The sequence below is a fragment of the Neovison vison genome, chromosome 5, assembly GCF_020171115.1.
Source record: "Neovison vison isolate M4711 chromosome 5, ASM_NN_V1, whole genome shotgun sequence".
Lineage (NCBI taxonomy): Eukaryota > Metazoa > Chordata > Mammalia > Carnivora > Mustelidae > Neogale > Neogale vison.
In genome coordinates this window covers 82483570-82508516 of record NC_058095.1, presented here as the reverse complement: position 1 = coordinate 82508516, position 24947 = coordinate 82483570, and the positions used below count along the sequence as shown (strand labels likewise).

The window sequence follows — 24947 nt, the reverse complement described above, 5'->3', positions numbered from 1 at the left end:
AATCCAGTGTTTTTAGTCTGTAGGTTTTCTCTTCACTTTTTAAATTTTTTCCTTAATTTTTTAAGAAACAGACCCTTGTTGTTTCTCACATCCTGGATTTTGTTGAATTTATCCTTGCAGTGATGTTTAACAAGTTTCTCTATCCCTGAGTTTCTTTTAAATTGGAGCTCTGAAGATTTGGTCTTACTGAGGTTTTTTTGGGAAGGCAAAATGGTAGGGCAAACAAGGATACTTCAGATGTGTTAAAATCCACATGTTCTTAATGTGAACTAACAAGTCTTACTATTCACCTTAGATGAGTGCCATTTTTAATAGTCATTATTCTGAAAAATATTTACTGGTGTTTTCTTCCCTAGCTATTCAGAAGTCATTCTTTAAAAAAGTTTCTGAGGCTAAAAGTATTAATTCAAGTCACTGACTCTTTTGCAGACCTTCTGCCCCCATTCTTCTGTCCCTTGGAAAAATTTTAAACTTCTTTTCTAAAAAGAATACACACAGTAAAATGCACCCTAACTTGTATAACAACAACAAGAAATTTTTATCTTGGTTACATCAAGTAAATATCCTTTGACTAAAAATTATGTGGCATTTAAATTCAATTTGAGAGGTTTCTTACTATTTATAAGTTACACTAAAGGTATAATTTAATTGATTTTTAAATTCCATTACCAAGTTAGTTGAGTTTTCAAGCATTGCACATTTTCTCCTAATTTCTAGCATTTCTAGCATCATTTTGCAATTCTCTTTTTCCTACTTGGATACATAGTCTTTGCCTATGACGTATTTTAAATGTGGTCTTAGGTCTTTTGGTTGTTAAATGTGAACATAATATGTTGGATTTATCAATGTGAGGATATTTTATGATGTTGTAAAACTACGTGGAATTAAAATTTTTTGGTCCATATTTTGAAAACTTTTGTTTTTATTTTTATTTTCAAGTATAATCAAGATGTAAACCACATATAATACATTTCCTAGGAAAACTTTATTTTGTTCCATTGAGGATTAGGAAATTCTTCCTTGTCCTTTTATGTACCTGAACTTTTCTTTTCCTAAAGTGCTTGCTTATAGTCAGATTTGGTGGAATTAGCTTTCTTACTATTTTTTTGGCATAAATTTTGCTTTCTTGGAGCATATGTGTAGCTATTTGTAATGTCATATACATAAATAATTTAGGGGACTAAAAGTAAATGATTAAGTAAAATGTATTCTCCTGTTACATCATAAATTTGTTTGTAGGCTCTTTATTCTTTGAAATTATTTCATAGAAATTTTTTAAAAACATACCAGTGTTTTTTATATTTGTTCAGTGGCATTTAATATAGGCATAATTAATGAAGGACAGATTTTAAATTTATTTTTCTATTCAAAAATTATTTGGAAATGTTGCTATAATTTAAAATTGAAATACTGCAAATTCTTGTTTTAATTTTAAAACATTTGTATGTTTAAAATTAATTTTTTGGTGGGTAGAATTTTACAAATTACCGATGAACTTTGAGAATAAATGAATTACATATTTAAAATATTCATGGTGGGTTTATTAAAGCATTTCAAAAATAGATCATTTATTGAAAATAAATTTCTTATTGAAAATGTAAATGTTATATTTTAATGTTAAGATATTATTATTAAGATATTAAGATATCTTTGTTTTCAGGTAGTTAAAGTATAATTTGTATATTTGAAGCATCGTAAGATTAATTTGGCTAGAGCAGAAGTCAGCAAACTGTAACCTAGGACCAGTGCCCAGTTTCTGCCACTCTACCACAGAGCTAAGAGTGGTTTTACATTTTAGAGAGTTGATAGATAAGGAAAATAAGAGAATATTAGAGTATCCGTGACTCAAAAAACACAAGATACTTATTACTCTTTGACCCTGTACAGAAGAAGTTGGCTGAATCCTGGGCTGGAGAGTTGGTGCTAGGTTTTTTTGTTTTATGTTTGTGTTTCTCTTTTTAATTAATATTCATGTTAGGCCACAAAGTTAACTATGTTCTTAATTTTCTGAAGAGGAACCATACTTAAAATAGTATGTAACAAAGGAATTAAATTTTTAGGGGAAATACAGTCTTTGCCAGATTTTTAGTTTTTTTTTGATATTAGAAATTATGGATAGAAGTTTTTCATCATTTTGGTATCAGTTTTAATTGGTTCCTAGCTTCATAATGCTTGTTAATATAAGCTAATCAAGCACTGAAGAAATGTTAACAAAAGTTCTTTATAGGTCTTGACTGTTTTGTGTTAATAGAAGAAACATTGAGGTAATTATTGTATTAAGTTACTCTTCATTTACTTTAAAACTGTCTTTGGAAAAAATTGTTAAATTTAATGTTTGTTTTTGTTTTTAAAAGCTTTGAAATTAGGCCCTCTTATGTGCTTTCTCTTTTTTCACTGTTCGGTTTAAAGGGAGGAATCAAATGGTAAGTGTTCAGCTTGCCCAAGTAGTAAGAGTAATTAGCATAAAGCAGATTTACTTGGTTTAAGATGCCACCTCTCATTTCTTTATAATATTCCTATTAGGAATATTCCGACACAGATAGTAGTATGGACTTTTGAAGTGGAAAATAAGAACTGATTTCCATTTTGTGTCTTGAAAAATAATTTTTTAAAATGTAATAAAATACGAAGGAAAACATATATCATGTCTGGTCATGTTTTTCTTTGTTAGCCTTCAACTTTATCATAATTTAATGACATGGATATATTTTTAAGTGTTTTAAGGATATGTCAGCACCTCATCAACTAGAAATCATTTTATTTCATACCTTATTTCTTAGAAGTCAAGCTCTTTGATAACTCTGGTAATTATAAATAAAACACGTTAATTTTCACTTGTAGCACAATGTATTTTTGACAGCCATAACAATGTATTTATTTTTATGCTGTGTTTTAAATACATTTAAGTTTATCTTTACTTTTACCATATTGTAGAGTGTAATACCAAACCATTTTCTTGATAGTACTTATTGGGTTGAAATTTTCTATTTACCACAATTTTAAACTTTTGGACACATCACAGTAAGTTACAGTGTTAGTGTAAAAATGTATGAGATTGGGGCGCCTGGGTGGCTCAGTGGGTTGAGCCGCTGCCTTTGGCTCAGGTCGTGATCCTAGTGTCCTGGGATCGAGTACTGCATCGGGCTCCCTGCTTGGTGGGGAGCCTGCTTCCTCCTCTCTCTCTCTCTTTTCCTGCCTCTCTGCCTACTTGTGATCCCTGTCTGTCAAATAAATGAATAAAATCTTAAAAAAAAAAATGTATGAGATTATCTCTTATGAATGTTTGTGATTTTTTAGAAATTTTTGTTAAGTTGCTCCACTTAATATAGATGAAGTAGTTTAAACATTTTAGTGCTTCAGTTTACCAGTCTTTATCTGTGGATTCAATTTGTGTTGGAGTAAAGTGAAGATTTTAATTAGAATTTTAAAAAAAAAATTTTTTTTTTAAAGATTTTATTTATTTGTCAGAAAGAGAGAGAGGCAGAGAGAGCGAGCACAGGCAGACGGAATGGGAGGCAGAGTCAGAGGGAGAAGCAGGCTTCCTGCGAGCAAGGAGCCCGATGTGGGACTCGATCCCAGGACACTAGGATCATGACCTGAGCCGAAGGCAGCTTCTTAACCAACTGAGCCACCCAGGTGTCCCTAATTAGAATTTTTTTAATGCAGTTTCTTAGAGTAAGCTTTGCTTTCTTGGGAAAAATGATAATTTTATAAGAACATCTAAATCTCATTCTAGCTTTAGCAGTTGATGGCATCAAGTAGTTATAAAATACTTTGTTTAGGTAAATTGGGGCACTGTTTATATGGAATGCTGTTTTATTTTAAAACTTCAGGAGTGTTTTTTTTTTTTAGAAGTTTGTATTTGATGTAAATATTAATCTTTGTTTTTTAGTGAATAAAAGAATAGCCCTTCAGATCTGTTTCAAAACACATATATGAATTGATACTGAAGAATTTTTACTTTTGTTTGAGTAGGTGGGAATAGCCCTGGATGTTTAAACACATGTGCATAATAAACCTGGAAATAAATGTATATTATATGCTAGGGCAATAATTTGATTCAGTTATGTTTCTTTGTCAGAATAGTTCTAGTATATTATATAGTGAGGCCAAGACCATTAAGGAGAAGTAGCCAGAGGCTAAGGGTGTAATGCCTCTTCCATGGTAGTGTTTTTCAAATAGTGCATAATAAACCCTCAGGGAGGTTTTTAAAAATGTAGGTTGTTCCCTTTAGGTCTCCAGCCTCCAAATTGATTCGTTTCATGATTACAGTAGAATCTAATACATTCTCCATTGATCACATTTTTGGCTAAATTTAGTAATTTTCAACCTGTGCATCACATCTTTTCGAACTTAAAAAAAAAAATGTCTGAGTTCAATTCATCAAATATTTTTGATGCAGTGGGTCTGAGTTGGAGCCATGGAATCTGCAATTTAAGCAGCTCTTCAGTCTCTTTATTTTCATTAGCAAAATAGAAGACAATTGGCTGTATCTTGAAATGAGATATAGTTGAAATATTAAAATAAGAATATTAGTAGTTGAATTTTTTATGGATCCTGGGAGTTTGAAGGGAGGGCTCAGAGCCAGTCAACATGGAGGATAGGATTCATACACTTAATGGAAGTAACCCAGCATTTTATGTGAATAGTGCTGTGTGGGATTTTGGTGTGACAACTTTTAGTTCAGCTTTCAGCCTATATATGGAGGAGGTATTGTCTCAAATGATGGATTAACTTTTTGTTTTTTAAGTATTTCATCTAGACTGGGGGTTGACGGACTGGGATAAGCCAGGCCAAATCTGAACATTGCCTGTTTTTGGAAAGTTTTATTGGAATACAGTAGTGTTTATGTTTTGATTACGGCTGCTTTGTCCAAAAGTGGTAGATTGGCTAGTCATGACACAGCTGTGTGAGACTGTATCAAGACTCTTTGACCTGCTAAGCCTGAAATACATACTATCTGTTTCTTTGCCAAAAAAGTTTGCCCACCCCTGGTCTAGAGTCCAGTCTGAGAGTTGGGGGTAATCTATAAAAAGTGACTCATCTTAACCAAACTCCAAAGAGTTTGTGAATTAAATGCAAATTTATTAATTAATATGTTTTTTTCCAGTGTTTATAGAAGGCTTATTGAACAGAGCACCTCATATCTTAGAATCAAGGTCCCTGAAGAATCCAAATTAGTGTCCTGAAGGTTTATTGGTAGTCGCGGTTATAAATCAGAGCAGAAGTTACTGGAAGAACTGATAAAGCATCACTACCCCATAGCTGATTATCTTAGCGTTTTCAGATATTTTCTTAGTAGAGACATAAAGCATTGTTCTTTCATTTACGCTTTCTTGATCAGTACTGCCAAATTTGGCCTATTTAATCAGCCTTTTCTTTGTTAGTCTTCTTTCCTGCTTCTTTTTTTTTTTTTTTTTTTTTTTAAAGATTTTATTTATTTACTTGACAGAGAGAGATCACAAGTAGGCAGAGAGGCAGGCAGAGAGAGAGAGGAGGAAGCAGGCTCCCTGCTGAGCAGAGAGCCCGATGCGGGACTCGATCCCAGGATCCTGAGATCATGACCTGAGCCGAAGGCAGCGGCTTAACCCACTGAGCCACCCAGGCGCCCTTCTTTCCTGCTTCTTGAGTGGGCATTGTTTCTTTTCTCTGATTTGATTATGACCCAGTTTTCCCTGATGTGCCATGTACAAAACTCAAAACAGAAACTCTAGCCAGTAATAAAATTTCATTAATAGGTGCTGACACAGAGAACTGACTATAATCATTAATTACTAGCGAGTAGGTACAAATATATTTTCTGAAATGATTTTTGAATTTTTGAGAGAAGTTGCCATTTTGTGGTTTCCACTTGGCCATTACTCCTCTTTATATATACATTTTTTAGCTCTAACAAGTGATTGGATTGTATTGCAGAAGAAGATTGTTTTTTGGAAGTCTAAACACCTGAAGCATTCAAACAAAGGACATATTTCACAAGGAGTGTTTATAGCATCTTTATTTTTCTGTGGATATGACCGAAGAATTATTTGCTGTAGGGTTTGGTGTCAGATTTAGGTTTGACTTGCTGGGTAGATAAGTATACCTCTTGCTGTTCATAGTGGCAGTCCAGTTCCAGTGATTTAGACATGATGGTAAAGATCAGAATTGATTCTATCAGTTATATTGCAGTGATTTCCCATATAATGCTCTAGATGTAACCAGGTTCTTATTAATGTTTTCATTTATTTATTTACTAAAATAATTTAATGTGTTTCTTACAGTGAGCCAGGAACTTTTCTGGATATTTGGGATGGAGGCTAATTGGAATTAGACTTGTAGTCAAGTGAAAACAAAAATCTATAGGTGTTTACATTTGTAATGTTTACATGTACTTTGGAAGTGATCTTTAGGGATTTTGACAACTGAGAGTATTTGAATTGAAGATATGTATCAAATTTAACCAGCTATGGAAATCTTTGATCCTTTCACTTCTCTTTGAAACTTCTCAGGATTTTTTTTTAAACACTTTGTTTATTAGAGATCACAAGTAGGCAGAGAGGCAGGCAGAGAGAGAGGAGGAAGCAGGCTCCCCGCAGAGCAGAGACCCTGATGTGGGGCTGGGGCTTGATTCTAGGATGCTGGGATCATGACCTGAGCTGAAGGCAGAGGCTTTAACCCACTGAGGCACCCTGGCGCCCCTTCTCAGGATTTTTTAATAGGGGAAAACATAATTTTTATTCAGATTGGGACAACTGAATATGGGTACTATTTAAATATGAGCACAATAAATTGCCCAACTGTGAATCATATTTAAAAGGTAATAATAATAATGTAGCAACTAAATACTGATTTAATCAACTGGAAGAACTACACTCAGAAGATGGAAAGAGAAAAATGGGGATTGGGTGCATATAAGAGAGCTAATTTCTTTCTTTCTTTTTTTTTTTTTTTTTAAAGATTTTATTTATTTGTCAGAGGGAGAGCGAGCGAGCACAGGTAGACAGAATGGCAGGCAGAAGCAGAGGGAGAAGCAGGCTCCCTGCCGAGCAAGGAGCCCCATGTGGGACTCGATCCCAGGACGCTGGGATCATGACCTGAGCCGAAGGCAGCTGCTTAACCAACTGAGCCACCCAGGCGTCCCAAGAGAGCTAATTTCCTAAGCTAAATATTTAGATATCTAAAGTAAAAATGTTTTAAAAGAAAATAAAATTGTATAATTTAAAATATGGAGACAGGGTCTGTAAAGAGCAGAAAGTATTTTCCTCTGGGAGAAGGAATCAGGAGTAGATAGAAGTGTGACTGAGGACAGATTTTTTAAGAAATTATATCTTATATTATGAGTGTGTGCCTATAAAATTTTAATTAGTTTAATAAAAATATACATCTTTTAAAAAATGAAGTTACTTTTTTTATAACAGGCAGAAAAACAGGCTGGCTCAGGCAAAGCAGGATGGATGGTTGTCCCAGTCATATAATTATTAATAATTGTTTTTTCATTCATATTTAAAAGACTTCCAAATAATTCCAAAGGCAAATGCTTATTGAGCCTTCCTTAAACTCTACACACACTTTATCAGAAGTCACTCTATTGTACTTAATTATTTCTGTGTCCAGTTAGATGATTAGTGTCCTTTTTTGTCTTACCTTCCATTAGAGTTTCCTAGAGGCTTATAATCAGAAAAATTTCTGTATCTCTTTCCTGGAGAATGTACTCAGTGTATGCATAACCTTCTCTGACTATACACCTCAGCTGTATCCTTTATAATATTCTTTTTTAATGCTTACCACATTACATTCTAATTATTTTCTGACTTTGTTACCAACTAATTTGCCTCTTTGAATTTTTTGAGTTTGAGAGTCTGTGTTTGTCATATTGTAGTTACTTAGACACGAATAGGGAGAATTAAATAGTTGTTTGATGTCCTGTTTTTCAAATACCAGTCCTGCTCAGTCATACGATTTTCACTCTTCTTTTTGGGTCACGATACTTTGGTATTTATTGAATACTAGTGTCTGAGATGTTAAGCCTTTGTAGTTTTGAAACATAGGTGGTGTTAAGACTAATTGATATTTTTGTAGACTTCATAATGGAATCCCATAACAGTAAATTTTTCAAAAATAGTCAAATAACAATTTTTTTGTTTGGTTTTCAGCACACCTAACTTTTCATTATTTGGATCCCACTTGAATATCCCATAAGAGCGTTAGACTTACAGGAAGATTTAGAGGTTTCCATTTCGTAAGAAAATTTGTTTACTGTTTTACTATTTCGGAACAGAATGCTGGGTACCTTGGAGGATACAGAAATGAATCAAGCTCAGAGTCAGGTCTTTGAGGATTAGGTGTAGAGTATCTATGTAAAGTATACAGAGGTACAGCTAAAAAGTTTTGAGAGTTAAGAGAAAGATTCTCTGCTAGGGAATGTGAAGAGTGCATTGAGTAGCCTTTGTACTGTTGTAGAGCTTATTTTGGATTTTTAAAAAAAATATGAATGGTTTATTATTCCACTGTGTTGTAGATACCCATCATGTCTTTTCATTTGAAATGGTCAGTTTTTCTAATCTTTGTTCAGAATGATAAGATCTTTCAGCTCGTGTTTACCTTTCTGGAGGTCAAGATTGGCAAATAGAAATGTTAACTAAAGTAAACACTTTTTGAGATGTCACATATATGTGATATAAATAATAAGATTTTTAGGTATTAAGTTAAATTAAAAAGATTCTAGGAAGACATAAAAATTCAACTTGTTACTTCTGCTTTGTGACTTAGCATTATATTTAGAGCCACCCTGAAACAGGAGTTGTTCTACAAGGTGATTGTGTAAAAAAATTTTTTTTTAGGTCAGCCTCCATCTAGTATCTTTTGTACTTTGTATTGAGGACATAAAGTTCTGCTAGTATCACCTGAAATGCCAGAGTTTTATATCAAATCTGACTAAATAAATGTGAATGTTAATATCTCTCTGTAGTTATTATCTAACTCTTAGTGATGGGGTAGGAACTTGGGTTTGTGAGCATGCTCTGCTGATGAAATGTTTTTATTTCTGTTTAAAATTTCAAGCAATTTAAAGTATATGGGTAAGTCTGCCTATATTTTGTCTTATGATATCCTGCACTATATTGTGCATCATGTTTCATGTTCTCTGTTTTCTGGTTGTAAATTTACCATGTTTCTCACTAAGTAACTTCTTCATTCGGCCTATTACTGCTTCTTAAAATTCTGCTTTTAAACAATTGATATGCTTATTATAGTAGTTTCTCTTATAATTGTGTATTTTAAATAGTTGGATTTTATTTAGTTACCACTGAAATATTTTTAGAATTATTATAAATGTACCTGTAGCTTTGAGTTATCTACTTAGGAAAAACATATAATTTGTTAAAATTTCAATGTTTCTGGCATACTGCTAAAATAATGTAATGCCTAATATCATTAACAGAAAGATTCCCCATTAAATATATACTTTAATTCTTTATACATCAGAACACATGTGCTTTTGTTTGTTCCTTCCACTGCTTTCTTCTGTTGATGGGGCCAGTTTGGCATTTCTTCTTACACAGTTTGTATTAGTCCTTTTGTTTCATCTTTCATAGCTTAGTCTGACCAGTCATGATAGTTGTTTTGACTTTGGTAAGGAAATGTACTGGTTAAGAGGTTATGGGTGAAGAAATGCGAACCAGTTACCAGTATTATGTGAGCTTTTTGATAGGACACTATTCAAAATACTGTGTGGCTGTAGCTGATACCATAGTGGTTGATTTCTTTAAGAGTTTAGGATAGAATAACCAAATCTGAATAAATATTTCTAATCAGTTTCAATATTTAAAAGCATCTCTTTAAAGTTTGCCATAATAGTTGAAAACTGATGGTGATAATGATAATTTTGAAAATGTCCCTTGGGTATATGATTAAAAATATTCTTAGTTGAATATGAATTTGTTTTAAAAATAATTTGTTTAAAATATTTATTCCCTTCCGTCTCTTGATACATGGTGATTATATGTAATTATATTTAATTAATCTTCAGTTAGAAAACCACCCTAGTTACTAAAAAGCTGCAATTTCTGAATTTGACAGTGACACCAAGTATAATCTTTTTTTTTTTTTTAAAGATTTTATTTATTTATTTGACAGAGATCACAAGGAGGCAGAGAGACAGGCAGAGAGAGAGGAGGAAGCAGGCTCCCCGCTGAGCAGAGAGCCCAGTGCGGGACTCGATCCCAGCACCCTGGGATCATGACCTGAGCCGAAGGCAGAGGCTTTAACCCACTGAGCCACCCAGGCGCCCCAACACCAAGCATAATCTTTTAAAGGTACCCAAACCAGGTTTTAAAAATACATTGAGTGAGGGGCACCTGGGTGGCTCAGTGGGTTCAGCCTCTGCCTTCGGCTCAGGTCATGATCTCAGGGTCCTGGAATCGAGCCTCTCATCGGGCTTTCTGCTTGGCAGGTTGCCTGCTTTCCTTTCTCTCTCCCTGACCCTCTGCTTAACTTGTGATCTCTCTCTCTGTCAAATAAATAAAATCCTTAAAAAAAAAATACATTGAGTGAATGTAGATTAAGAGGTACTTGTCTTGAGGTTAATGAATATGGTGAGCTAAGATGTCAGCCTTCCTACTTAGATTTGTTTCCTCTTACTTCTGATTTTAAATTTAACAAGTAACAAATCTTTATTATTCGTAACTAAAAGAAACATAAAAAATTTTTAATAGGGATTCCTGAATGGTTCAGTTGGTTTAGCATCTGCCTTTGTCTCAGGTCATGATACCAGGGTCCTGGGATCGAGTTCCACATTGGGCTCTGTGCTCAGCGCGGAGCCTGCTTCTCCCTCTGCTTGCTGCTCCTCCTGCTTGTGCATGTGCGCTCCCTCTGTCTCTCTCTCTGACAGATAAATAAAATTTTTAATAGACTAATTTTTAGTTTTAGATTCATAGCAGAATTGAGCCAAAGTTAGAGATTTCCCATATACCATCTTCCACCAACATGTATCCAGAGTCCTTCACTATCAGAATGGAACATCATTACCGCCAAAAGAAAATAGTTTATGTTAGGGTTCACTTTTGGTGTTGGGCAGTCGGTGGACTTTCAACAAATGTACCCGTTAAGAATCCTCTGCCCCCTGTCTCTTCATCCCCCTCTCCTTCCTAATCCTGGGCACCCACTGATTTCTGCTACTTTCATTATAGTTTTGCCTTTTCCAGAATGTCTTATAGTTGGAATCCTATGATATGTAGCCTTTTCATACTGACTTTTTGGTAATAAGCATTTTAAGGTTACTCTGTGTCTTTTCATGGCTTGATAGCTTGTTTATTTTTAGTGCTAAATAATGTCTCATTGTCTGGATGTACCAGTTTATCCATTCACCTACTGACGGACATCTTGATTGTTTCCAAGTTTTGGCGATTATGAAAAAGCTGCTGTAAACATCCATGTGCAGGTTTTTGTGTGGTCATAAGTTTTCAGCTCCTTTGTGTGAATACCAAGGAGTATAGTTGCTGGATTCTATGTATGTAAGATTATCTTTAGTTTTATAAGAAACTGTTAAATTGTCTTCCAAACCATTCATAATCCCTATCAGCAGTGAATGAGAATTCTTATTTCTCTACATCCTTGTCAGCACTATGTGTTGTCAGTATTTAGTATTTTGGTCATTCTAATTGGTGTGTTGTGGTATCTCATTGTTGTCTTAATTTGCAATTCCCTAATGATACATGGTGTAAAATTTCATTTTAACAGTTATAAAACTGAGAAACATTTTCCCATATTCAAGGGTGCAGATATCATGGAATGTATGTATTCAAATTGAGGGTATAAAACTATCACAGAATGTATTTATTGAAAGATTGTCTTAGGTTGCTTAAAACATATTCCCCCCCGCCCTGAGGTCTAGTAGTGAATAGTATGTTTTGGAAATTACTCTTTTTAACTACTTGAAGTAAAAATAAAAATGTTAAGCATTTTTGCTTAACATTCTCAAGCATTCTCTGTATCATTATGTTTGAAAGTTTGCATGCTATTATTTGTATCAGTGGGAACATGTCTTCCCTTTTTAGTTTACAATTACGTCATTTCTATTAAGAAAAGATTACTTTGTTGATGCATATACCCTTCAGTATTAGAACTTTTTAAATGAGTGAATAATTTCTTGTCAAAGAGGCCTACCTTTTATTTTGAATTTTTTTCTTTATACCCATTTTCTTAATATTTCATGTAATTGATTTTTCTTTCATTTTTAATTTCCAAATACCCTCTTTGTTAGATAGTATTTCAGCTGCTAATCAATTTCTCTCTTGAAAGTTAGATTAGCTATCTAATAATCTTTATTCTTTTATGTGAACTTTTCTAGTGAAGGGAAAAATCTATTTCCAGGTACTAAAAACAATTTATTTTTAGAAATTCTTAATTATAAAAAGGTTGAGTCTTGTTACTTCCCAGAGCTTAAGATGTTTCTTTAGAATTATATTTCCCTTAGTAGATTTAAATGTTCTGTATCAGTGTTTTTACATCAGGAATTTTAGCATTTTCTTTATCAAGACACTGAACCTAGATGGTATGTGGTGATCCTTTAACAATCCCTTGGAGGCTTTTTCAGAAATGTATGTGAAAGATCTTTACAAATTAAAGAATAATGTTCATGGTCATTAAGACTGCATTCATTCAAACAGGAATTTACATTACTCAGTGTCAGATTAATATATCTTTATCATTGATTGCAAAATGTTTCCGTTGATACTATGTTGAATCATTATGTAGTGTACTTTTCTAAACCTTAGGCATTCATATTCTACCTTTAGACTCACCTTTGTGTACCATGTGAATCCTTTAAATTTGGTTATCTAAAAAAAAGAAACTACAGTATCTTTAAGTTCACAGGTTGATATTTTGAGTATTAAGTATTAAAGGAAAAGATCCTATTCTACACAAAATAATGTGAAATTCTTTACTGGTTTAGTTACTTTACATTAGTGCAGATTTTCTGCTTTTATTTTCACGAATGAATACTGACTAGAACTTAAAAGCATTGGTTCTTAAACTATTTGGTATTGAAATTTTTTTACACTATTAAAAATTATTGAATACCTCTACGACCTTTTGTTTTGTTTTGTTACAGCAGTGATTACCATATTAGATAAGAGAGAAAGTTGAAAGAAAATCAGTAGTACTGGGAGCACTGGCTTCACTTTACATGTTTGCAGATTTCCTTGACGTTCCACTTATATGTAGTGGGAAGAGTAGTATTGTTTTATTGTTTTGTAAATTTGGTTAATGTTTGGCTTTATAGAAATGGCTGGCTTCCCATATTTGCTTTTGCATTCCGTCTGTTGCAGAATGCTCTTTTGATTAAAGTGCATGAAGAAAAACCAGCTTTACTTAGATAAGTAATTAGTAAAATGGAGATGAGTATATTTTAACCTTTTCAGAGAAGTGTACCTATTTTTGTCTTCATTGCATTACAATCTATTGGGCTACCTTGACTGGATTATTTTTTTTTAACCTATACACGATTTTTGTAACGTCATATACCAAACATTAGAAAAATATTGATCCATTAAGTTATGTGCATCTTCTAAATTTTAATATAGTTTATTATACATAATTAAAAACAAATCACATTTCTTACTATCAACCACTAATCTTGTCAGAAAATGTCTGCCAAATGCTGTCCCAAAGTGTAACATTCCTGTGATACCTTTTGTTAGCCAAAAAATGGCATAAAATGAAGAAACAACTACCGTTAATATTCATATGAAAAATTTTGGAGAGTTTCCTACCTGGAATTACAACTCTTAGGCCTCTCTGATAGGCTTATTACACATTGCTACTGATCCACAGAATAAATCTATATTAAGCACAGATGTTCACACACCGTTCAAAGCTATGACAGCTTGATGATGAGAGGCTAAGTATAGTTCCCAGGGAAGGTGCTTTGTAGTACTTTTTGCTGCTTCTAAAATTGCTTGCTACAAAACACACTGAACTTTATGTTCACTTTTTGCCTTTTTCCATAGAAGTAAGAATCCCATTTTGGTTAGCAGTAGCAGGTACTACAAATGTAGGTCTTTCGTAAAAGCCAAGTGGCATAATACTCCTTTAGAAAAACAAGGGATATCTTTACACAAGTCAGTAATCATAGTTTGTCAGATGCTGTCTTACTCAGTTTACAACCCAATCATATGAATGTTTTTCTTGAAGAACCACCCTATTTCAGAATGATTATGTATATATTTATGTATATATCCTGTTTTGGATAGATTATTAGAAAGACATGTAGGGATTCAGTAAAAATAATTCTAACTGCTTCATCTACATATTCTAGTTGAAATTTTAAAATTAGTTGTTTGGGCAGACAACCTCTCCTCTGCTGTCCTGCCCGCTGCTCCCTTGCAACAGTAATAGTTACTAGTAAAAATTGAATATAAGTGCCTTAATTTTTGCTAAAATACCAAGATTTTTGCCTCCCAATTGCTTGTACACCATTCCTACATATGTTGATAGACTGAAAAGCCCAATTAGATTATAGTTTTATAATTGTGTTCTAATGTTTATTAAGACATGAAACAGTTTTGAATTTGTGCATTTCCCAAAAGGGTCTTGTGGACTCAGTACTCTGCCAGCCACGCTCTGAGAGCCATTGTTTTAATGAATGCTGCTTTGATAATGTGGTTCTGGAAATCAGTCATACTTTGCTTGCTTTTTTGGTCAGCTGTGAATTTAAGCATACTTCAATGACAAGCTCAGGAATACATATATATAATTCTTTTAATGGAAAGGCACAACTTGTGAATAAAAATAACTAAAAACCTTGCCTTTTGGGTTTTGTTGGAATCCTTGAAAAAAAATGAAGGTGTTTTGTGAAGGTAGAAACTTAAATGAACTCTATTTTGGCAGAATTTTTATGTCAGTTCAACCTTGAGTAAATTATTTAACAGTGCTGTACCTCAGTTTTATGATCTCTAAAATAGGGTAACAGAAGACCTACTTGATAGAGTTGCTGTGAAGAGTAATTGAATTAATTGAATCATTTAAACCAAGTTTTCAGTTTTAATCATAGCTTTATTATCTTATTGCATAGTAATAAAGTACATTTATTGTGTAGTCTTTATCAAGATTTTTGTTTACATGTTAGTTGTTTCATGTCAAATTGTGACTCTTAATTTTTGGTAAAGTAGTAAAGCATTAAAATTCGTATTCCAAAAATACCATGTATTTTATGCACCAGTTCTAATTTCAGATAATAGAATTCATAGAAGTGAGGGTCTTGTGTAATGCCGTGTATTGCCTTTTGGGTGGGTACACAGTTAATAGTGAACTTTCTCCTTACCGTTTCTCCTAACTGATACTTGATAAATAAAGTTAAATGAGAAGTACTGTCTTAATTTTCATTGCTAAACTGTACCTTTAAATATAATCTCTGACCTTTGCATTTTACTAGAAGTATGTAGCAGTGGATTTTTAGAAAATGACAGTAATCTTTTTTTTTTTTTTTTTTTTAAATTTCTTTTCAGCGTAACAGTATTCATTGTTCTGGCGAAAATGACAGTAATCTTAAGATACGACTAGAAAGTTGAAAACTTCTTTTGCTCCTTTTAAAATAGTTAAGAAATGATCTCTCATCTAATTATACTGTCTCTTTTTCTTAATCTTAATGTGTGAAGCTATATAAAACAGTACTCAGTAATTTTCTTTAAGGAAACATCAGTATTAAAGAAATTGAGTATATATGTATCTAATGAAAAATGCTATATTATATGTATTTTAATGCAGTGATGGCTACATTAGCATGGATTTTGTAAGACATTCTGATTATTTCATTTAAAGACATTTTAGAACTGGAAAACCAGTTGTTTCTTTTTTAAAGATTTTTATTTTTAAGTGATTTCTACACTCAACATGGGGCTCAAACCCACAACCCTGAGATGCAAGAGATGCGTGCTCTTCTGATGGAGCTAGTCAGATGCCCCTGGAACCAGTTTCTAATAGAGCTTCAGAAAGGAAATGTAATGGTCACTGTTGAATAGTTGATTTAAAAAACCTAAGTCTTGGGGTGCCTGACCGGCTCAGTCAGTAGAGCATGTGACTTTTGATCTTGGGGTCGTAAGTTAGAGCTCCATGCTGAGTGTAGAGATTACTTAATAAATAAAAGCTTTTTAAAAATCCAAAATGTATTTGGCATATTAATCTCTTCAGAATTCTATTAATGAAGAAAATAGAATAATAGAACAGTTTCTTTTTCAAAGTACTGAACTTTGCGAATAATAAAGCTAAACATTGTTATTCTGGAAAATTGTAGGTGCAGATGAAATTATCAGGAGATAATAAAAACATTATCTCCCCTTTTGTTCCCCCCAGTGAATCCTAGGCATCCAGTTAGGATGTCAGAATATTTAAGGGGGATTTGAAAATTGAAGTCTCAATTGAAAATTGAAGTCTCATACAATAAGATTATCTTAATTACTCTTTGTTAGGGGTTAGATATTGCATTCTTCATCTTTCATTGTTAAGGCAAATCCAAAACTAAAAGTTAAACCCTTGTTCACCTAAGATGTCATGGTCAAAAAATCGTGCATTTTACTGTGGTGCTGAAATGGAACCAGCTTTTCCATAACAAGTATCTGCTATAAATAATACCTGGAAGGTTTTGGACATGCTGAAGCAGTCTGCATTTTATCAGGTTCTGGTGATGAGGAAATGACAGCTTGGTTTGATTTATTGATGATAGTGTTAAGTATGATGATAAAATAGTATTTTCCATACGATAGAAATCCATCCTATGAAATTGTTTAGTTGTTTTGCTAGTTAGTATCCATCACTAACCAAACGTTTTATGAGAAGAGACAAATTTTATTTTTAGGAAAGTTTAAAAAAAATAGCTTTGAGAAAATTTGGGATTTATGTTTTCTACATAATTGACAAATATTTCTTCCTGATGCTATGTAAGTGATTTATTTTTTTTTAACCACAGCTTTCTTAAAGGTTACATTTTGAGGCATGCCCATTAGCTTAGATATGGGCAGTAGATCTGGGTTTATCTACCATATACCATAGGCTTTTACTTCCTCTTTTTCCTAGTGTTTTACACTGGTATTTTGTATTCTTAAAGAATTTTAATCACATTTTAATAAAATTGCTTTCAAAAGAAAAACACCTTTTTAAGATTTAGACATTTCTACTTTGTATCAAAATGTGTTTTATGATTGCTACGTTTAACACACTGGTCTGATAATGGAAAAGATCATAATAGTGCAAGTTTGAATTACAGAATTGGGGTAATTTCACCTAGAGATTTCATTGACGTTAATTCTGTATAACTACTGTTAATAAATGAGTTAATAAATGAGTTTTTAGAAGGAGTTGAATTTTACTGAAATTTAAAAGTTTGTCATTTGCATGACCTTTTGTATCACAGTTAACCTCGAGAGCATTTTGTTTCAGAACTTGCTGACTGTGTAATAACACTTTTATTTAGATTTCCAAGTAAAACCCTTGTTCAAATAAAGGAAGCAGTGTTAGGTTGAACTTTTAGTAATCGTGTGCTGTGGAGACTTTTCATGGCAAATCTTTAGGTCCTGGGTGAAAAACAGTGCTCATATTTGAACAAAAATGCAAAGGTGTATTATTGCAAAAATGCAAAGCTGTATTAACAATGAAAATTGTCTATATAACTTTATTTTTGGCTTAGTACGCCATAGCTGTTTGTTTTGGATGTTTGAATACATTTGAATATAAAAGGAGTAGTGGTCATTTTTGTTTTAAGACAAAATTTCCTCATGGAAGGAAAAAAATAATGGGCCCTGGTGGTTATTAAATACTAGATTTTTCTTTTTTTGTGGAGTCTAAGCATATGTCTTTGCTCTCTTGAACATTAAAAACATTCTGTGATAGATTTTATGTAATTTGACACATTGATAATCTAGTAGTATAAACTGAGTGCTTTAAGCACTGTGGCATACCAGACCTGGAAGACTGAAGTTTCTTTTCAGTATTCTTATTAAGTAAGTCATGTGGAAAATTTTAATTTTTTCATGGAAAGTGATGTCCCAATTTATTCTTTTCTTTTTGATTTTAGATGGGAAATATAAAGTCATAAGATCGATAGGTTGACTGTGACAACTATGCTTACTTACAGAGAGAACAGGAAATGAGAATGGGTGATATGGGTCCCCGTGGAGCAATAAACATGGGAGGTAGGGATTTGAAGCAAAAGCCTTCTGTACCTTGTAATTCTTTGGGGAATTGTACATGCTGTTTGTGGTATCTACATATCAGTCGCAAACTAAAATTTGGAACCAGCGCTTGTAATGGTGAAATTTCTTATATTAAGTTGAAAAAATACAAGTATATTAAAACTAATACGCTAAGGAAGAATTTTGTTTCATTGAAGGCTAAAAGGTATATTATGTTTTAATAGACTTAATGAAAGGAACCTGTAACCAGGTTTTGATAAAACCTGAAACCTGTTCAGTCATTCTGTGGTGTAATGTATCTATGTTGCATTTTTAAAAAATCAAATTTCATGCTTTCAAATTGGCTCTTTTTACCTTTCTTAGAAATTATGATAGTTGCTGAATTTGTAGGGGTTTTAAACTTCTTGAGAGTATTTTATAAATTGGTAAGGTAGTGTTTTGTGTATTAGTTATTTTTATTTATTTTACTGAATGTTTATCTTATTTTGCCCTCACCTACCATATTGTGCACAAAATGCACTGTCAAGAAAATTAGATATGTCTTATGCATCTGGGCTGATGCATATCTTTAGAGATTATGTAAAGTTTTGAAGAAAATACCTACAGTAGCTTCTCCACTATTGAGGGAAGCAGTAGATTTGAAATGTCATACATTTAAAAATTGGATAAATTTTTAAAATACTCGTTTCATATTGTCCCACAGAAGCTGTCACAAAATTGAAATCGTTACATAACTCAAAGTGTACATATTGTAGAGATTACATTACCATTAGCATGTACTACTTAGGATATATAGTGTATGGAGTAAAAAAAAAAAAAGTAATATGTGGGATGAACATTTTCTGTGATCTACCTTTTTTCCTCCGATTTCTCATGCAGTTTATTTGCTACTTCCAATCAGATCATCTGAAATTGTTCATTGCTATATATTTTGTCATTTTTCTTACCTACCAGTAAGAAGTTACTAAGCATTTCTGGTATACAAAGGAAGCATGATACATGACCCTTACCTATAAAGATCTTAATTTGAAATTAGTTATGGATACATAAATTAATTGGTGAACAAAGAATACATAAGTTCTGTAGGCACAGTTGTAGGACATAAGTTATAGAGACACAGTTGAATATCAGGTAATGTACAAGTACTTCAGTTTTATTATGTCTTTTAAAAGTAAGTTGTAGAATAGTGTATAATATAATACAGATGGTTTATTTAAGCGTTATAAATGTGAGGTTATGGATTGTAGGTACTTTAAAATGCCATTATAATTATTAGACTGTCATTAACATTAGAAGCAGCTGAAATATTTCTGATGTTGCTGAGACCTTGGAAACATTCTAATTGACTTTTAGTTAGCAACTTTATCAGAAGAATAATGAGAGTGTATACCTTTAGGTTCCTTAATTAGTTAGGAATTTAAGAGAACTAAAATTTTTTATGGCATTTTATTTCATTAGAGAACCATATTACAATTGAGCACTTTCTCAACTCCCCTTAAGTCCAGTCCATTTAATTTTCTCCAATATACATTTTATTCAATCCGAGACCTGTCCTGATGGCTTACTAGAGTTATGAATCATTATCATGCAGTTGAATGCCACTGTTGAATCAGTAAATTGTCATATTCTTATCAAATTACATTGATAGAATGTGGCAAAAGGTCTTCTGGTGTATCTATCACCAGTGTACTGCCAAGTAAAACATAGATTATAAAACCGTTTTCAGGGGACCAGATAATTCTAACATTTCTTAGATCTTTAAATTTACTTTAATTATAGCTGTGTGATAGAAATCTTAATTACTAGAAATAAGACTCTAATTACTGATAGTTGGAAATGTTATTTTTGATTTATTATACCCATAGTTGTACAGTTGTATTTGAATCTTGCAAGTTAAGTTTAAAAACTATATTTTATTAAAAAGAGAAGAAAAGCCTAATCCTTGATCTGTTCTTTTTAGGGAAAGTTAAGATTCCTTATAGATAGTGTCTCCATTCTTCCTCATTTCCATGTGGGACATGTCATGGAATTCTAGTAAAAATTTTTATTTATAGCTATGCTAAGGGAATAGAAATATTCTTGGATAGTTAACAATGTTCAGTTTGTTAGCAGGGACATTTTGGGATTAAGGGAAATAATTTCTTCCCATGAAGTGGCTAAGTTCCCAAGGATTGGGTTGAGAGTGGTAGTCTGTATATTGCCAGGGACTTCTAGGGAGTAAGACTTTTCCCTCCCAGTTGCTCCCTGGGTTCAGTCTTATGTAGAAGTCAGCTGCATTTGGTACTATATAGAGTTCTGGGTTTGAATGAAAGTATCAATCTCCTGTTATAATGTGTTTTTGAGAAATTGAGTTCTGAGGGTTATAAAATTGACCTGTAGAATGAAACACTAGAAGAGAACTCTTTAAGTTGGAGTTTGTCTCTTACGAATTTTTAATGAAATAAAGTATGAGTACTTTAAAAATAAAATTCAAAGAAGATTTGTTAAAATGTTGTATTTGAAACCATTATAAATATAATATTTCAGCTCAAACACTATTGGAATTAACATGAGGTTGGGTGGATATCTTTTTGATGGAAAAATTTGAAGTATATACGATTATCCCCATTTCTAGAATTTTTAGTATGTTGAAATTCAGATAGCTCTGTTAAAGTTTATATTTGCTTTTAAAAAATAAGCTTTGTCATGATGGCGCTTTTCAGTTGTTCTGCTTAGATTGCCTATTGCTATAATGTTTCAAGTTAAAAAATAGTACCTCCTGTAATTTTGGAATATGTTCAGTAACTTACATTAAAGTCAAGAGGTTAGTTTTAGTGAACTTTATATACCTACTTATAGTTTGCAAGTGCTAATCCTTTGCTGTTAATTTAAGCTGGTATAATGTAGTTACCATTGTAAGAGAGTAGTTTCTTTAAAAAGCAGACTATAACAAGTAATACTCATTTTTAAAAAAAACTTTGAAGCATTGACAGTCTCAAATATCCTACAATAACTGATAGTTCTCTCATTTGTTTTATATACATTTGATTTTAGGTTGAAAATTCTGTAGTGTAGGTAATGCTCTATTAAGGAGTAGATAAAATTAGGTGTCCCGTTCTCAAAGAAGGAAGTGATTTTGATAATAGTGGTTATATAGTTTGCATAAGTATTGTTAAGTTTTTAATGTTTACTAAACTAAGATAGGACAGCTCTAAGTATAGATTGTTTTGCGTAGATGCATTTAGCCCAGCACCTGCTGGTAACCAAGGTCCTCCTCCAATGATGGGTATGAATATGAACAACAGAGGAACTATACCTGGCCCACCAATGGGTCCTGGTCCTGCCATGGGACCAGAAGGAGCTGCAAATATGGGAACTCCAATGATGCCAGATAATGGAGCAGTGGTAATGTATCATAAACATTATTTTGATTATATTCAGTAATACATACTTTTCTGCCCCAAAGGTAACTTCACACTTAACATAATTTGGCATCATTTGTCTTGGCAGTAAAGGTCAAGATGCAGTGAAGAAAACGTAATTTTGTGAAGTTCTATATTGACTTATGAGAGGCAATTTTTATATATAACAAGAGTTAATTTACCATTCTTGGCGTGCTTTTGTACTCAAGTATATGGCAGATACATATTAATTACAGTTATTTTTATATTGCTTTTAGTGTGTATTCACCTCTTAGTATTCACTGTAAAGGCCAAGTATTTTAAGATTGTGTTCTTTTCCTGTGTGGACTCCTTACCTTTGGTGGGGAATGAAACTCCAGTATGTGTGAAAACAGGTTTTAGTAAACACTTTTAACGAAAAGATCACTTACGATTAATTTCAGGGAACTTTTTTAAACTATAAAATAATGTATATTAAAATTTTAACGTGTATTTTCAGTTTACATTTTGCAGTCTTACAGAATTACTCATTTTGTATTTGTTACAAAATTTAAAAAGCATACAGTTTATTTCTTGGTTTGACAGTGTGAAGATATCTTTGTTTGGGTCAAATAATTATAAAAGCAAAATTTTTCAGTAGTTCTTATTTTATTTGAATATCAGTAGCAAGACTCGTAACTTCTCTCATTTTCCTTGAAGTCCATTACTGTTTAAATGAGGCTCTTGGCAGAACATTTTCTCATTTGGTTTTTGTTAATGGTTGTTCTAAATAATATTCAGAAACGGAAGATTGGTTGATTGTATGTTTTGAAAAGGCAGTTTAGTTTTGTAATTACACAACAGATGTTAAGGCGTCATTGCTGCTAAGAAAGAAAAAGCACTGCCAATTAAAATCAGACATGCCATCAAATATAAGTCCATACTGTTTCAGAGATGTTAAAAGTGAATGTGCATCTTAGAATTGATGGATACAGTGTTTCATCATTTTTAAAACTTACTTACTTTAATGCAGTCTTTAAAAAATTTGGAAAAATTAGACATGCCAGCAGTTTTTTTTTTTAAATGAGTGTTTATGTACAGAGATAAAAAGGCAGTGCCATAGTATCTATGATTAGATGGCACATGATATAATTAGTGTACTTGTTTCCTTCTTTGGAGGCTTTATTTTATAGTAAAATGTTGAAAAGCTAAGTAAAAACTTTTACTACTTTGGTTAAGTTTTTCTGTAGCATATAATCAATCATCTGTAGTAACTTAAGAGTAATATTAACTGGCCCATTTTCCCACCCCTCTCCCTGAAATTGTGTTCTTTATTTGAATATCACCCTTGGTCTTTTTCACAGTGACATTTTACTACTGCATGTAGGGATTTCTGGTCATCCTTTGAGATTAACGTATGTTGTTATTGTAAAGTTTTCCAAAGCATAAGTTTCAGATATTTATTTAATTGTGCTATTAGTAGTACATATTAGTAAACTGTCAGGTTTTAAAAACTGTATCTCTTTTCCCATTAATAGTCTTTCTGGAAAAACACCTCAAAAGTTTTAATGCTGAAATTTAACTCTTTGTTTTTGTACTAGTACTTTTTTTGTTAAAAGCATTACTGTTGAAATTTTTAAAATGTTTATTTTTTCAATGTGATGCTGCTCCCCAGTTTTACCTCTTTGATTTTCAAAAAAAATATTTTTTATTACACAGCACAGTATAAGCTTTTAAGAAAAAGAAAGATCAGAACAGTGTTGTAATACTGATTAGGTTTAAATGGCACTCGCTTACTTCTTAAAATCAGTTCTTTTTTTCATGAAATTGGGGCATAGCATTAGCAATTGTAACTCTTCAGATGCTTTTTTTTTTTTTTTTTAAACGTAGTAACTAATTAAATTGCTCCTTTCTTCCTTCTATGTGTGATCCTGATTCTGCTGGACTTTCTGCTGAACTTCATGACACCACCACTTGGGATTTTGCCAATTTTTCTTGTCACTTACATTTGGCGTGTTCCAAATGGACTTCATATTTATTATGTGGTATTATAGCACAATGATAGATTTCCTCAAGGACCATCATCTCAGATGGGATCACCTATGGGGAGTAGAACAGGTTCTGAAACCCCTCAAGCACCAATGAGTGGTGTAGGTCCTGTTAGTGGTGGTCCTGGTGGTTTTGGTAGAGGAAGCCAAGGGGGCAACTTTGAAGGCCCTAATAAGCGTCGTAGATATTAAACATTATTTCATTCCTGGCTACTAAGAGAAAAAAACCTCAGTGGTATGCCTTTACACTTTTATTTGTTACCTGGAAGAAATGGTTTTATTGTTAATGTATGTAGACTTTAAAGTTTTTTTTTGTAAAACTTGAGGTTTTTGTATTTTTCTTTATTCATACATAACCTTTGTAGATTAGAATGGTAATGGTGATGCTCATCATTGTGAATGTTAAAATGTGTTTGTGACTTTAGCTAAATATACATATGCCATAGAACTGTGAAGTCTGTGTAGTTACTTAATCTCAATAAAGAAATCATTTTGGATAATTTACAAATGTTATTAGTAGTATTCTCTCATAGTTTTACTAAACTTTGCTGTAACAGTAATACTATGGTTGCTTTAATTACTCCCAATGATTTAAAAATGAAAATGATTTTCTGCTTTTTAGTTTTTGCAAGTAGCACTGAAGATGGAAGCTTAGTGAACAAGCTAATGTCAGTAAGGGGTGGATAAAAATAGTACGTTGGGGAGGGATGTGGGAATGGGTTTACATTTGTATAAAACCATGATGTTCTTTCTGTGAAATCAGAGTTGCTGTCTACATTTCATATAGATTCTGAATATTCAAATATTCTGAGAAGGAATATTAAGGATATCTTTGTCCTGTGCTGATTTTTTCAAATAAACCTTTTGAATCTTGGAAAAAAAAACTGTTTGGAGGCAAATCTCTTTTGCTTTTAAAATTATGCCTATTTTTAATCTTATCTGCCGTTACTTGGTGTCCATATCTAGATCTTACCCTTTTAATTTTCTTTTAAAATAAATAAATACTGTTAGGTTGGATGTTAAAAGAGGATTTGGTGTGGTTTAGAATTGGGTATTTCTTGAGAATGTTTACAGAAGTATTAAAGATGGATTAACTTTGTGGTGTTGTAAATATCATCCTATAGTTAAGTCCAGTAAACTTGTCTGACAGGCCAGTTGTGTTTGTTTCCAAGGAATACAGTTCAAGTGGTGATTTAAAAAAGAAAAAATTAATTTGAGAATGACTGAGATCATTGGAATCAGATTAGTTCCCTCTACTGTCAAATAGATATTTTGAAGTTTGATTTTCAGTACTAGGAATAAACTGATTTTTATCCCATTATAATTGTTATTCTAAAACAAAGTCCTTGTTATATTTAAACTTTTGTGTGTTA

At 32.5% G+C, this 24947-nt stretch overlaps 1 protein-coding gene across 1 annotated transcript in view; it reads left to right on the top strand.

Moving 5' to 3' along the window:
• Positions 1–24458, top strand: part of PSPC1 (paraspeckle component 1) — a 76757-nt gene extending 52299 nt beyond the window's left edge. Inside the window, exons 7-9 of the mRNA XM_044249372.1 lie at positions 18110–18167; positions 21382–21551; positions 23581–24458. Coding sequence (XP_044105307.1) covers positions 18110–18167; positions 21382–21551; positions 23581–23766 — 414 coding nt within the window. The 3' untranslated portion in view covers positions 23767–24458. The remainder of the gene's footprint in view (positions 1–18109; positions 18168–21381; positions 21552–23580) is intronic.
• The last annotated feature ends 489 nt before the right edge of the window (positions 24459–24947 follow it).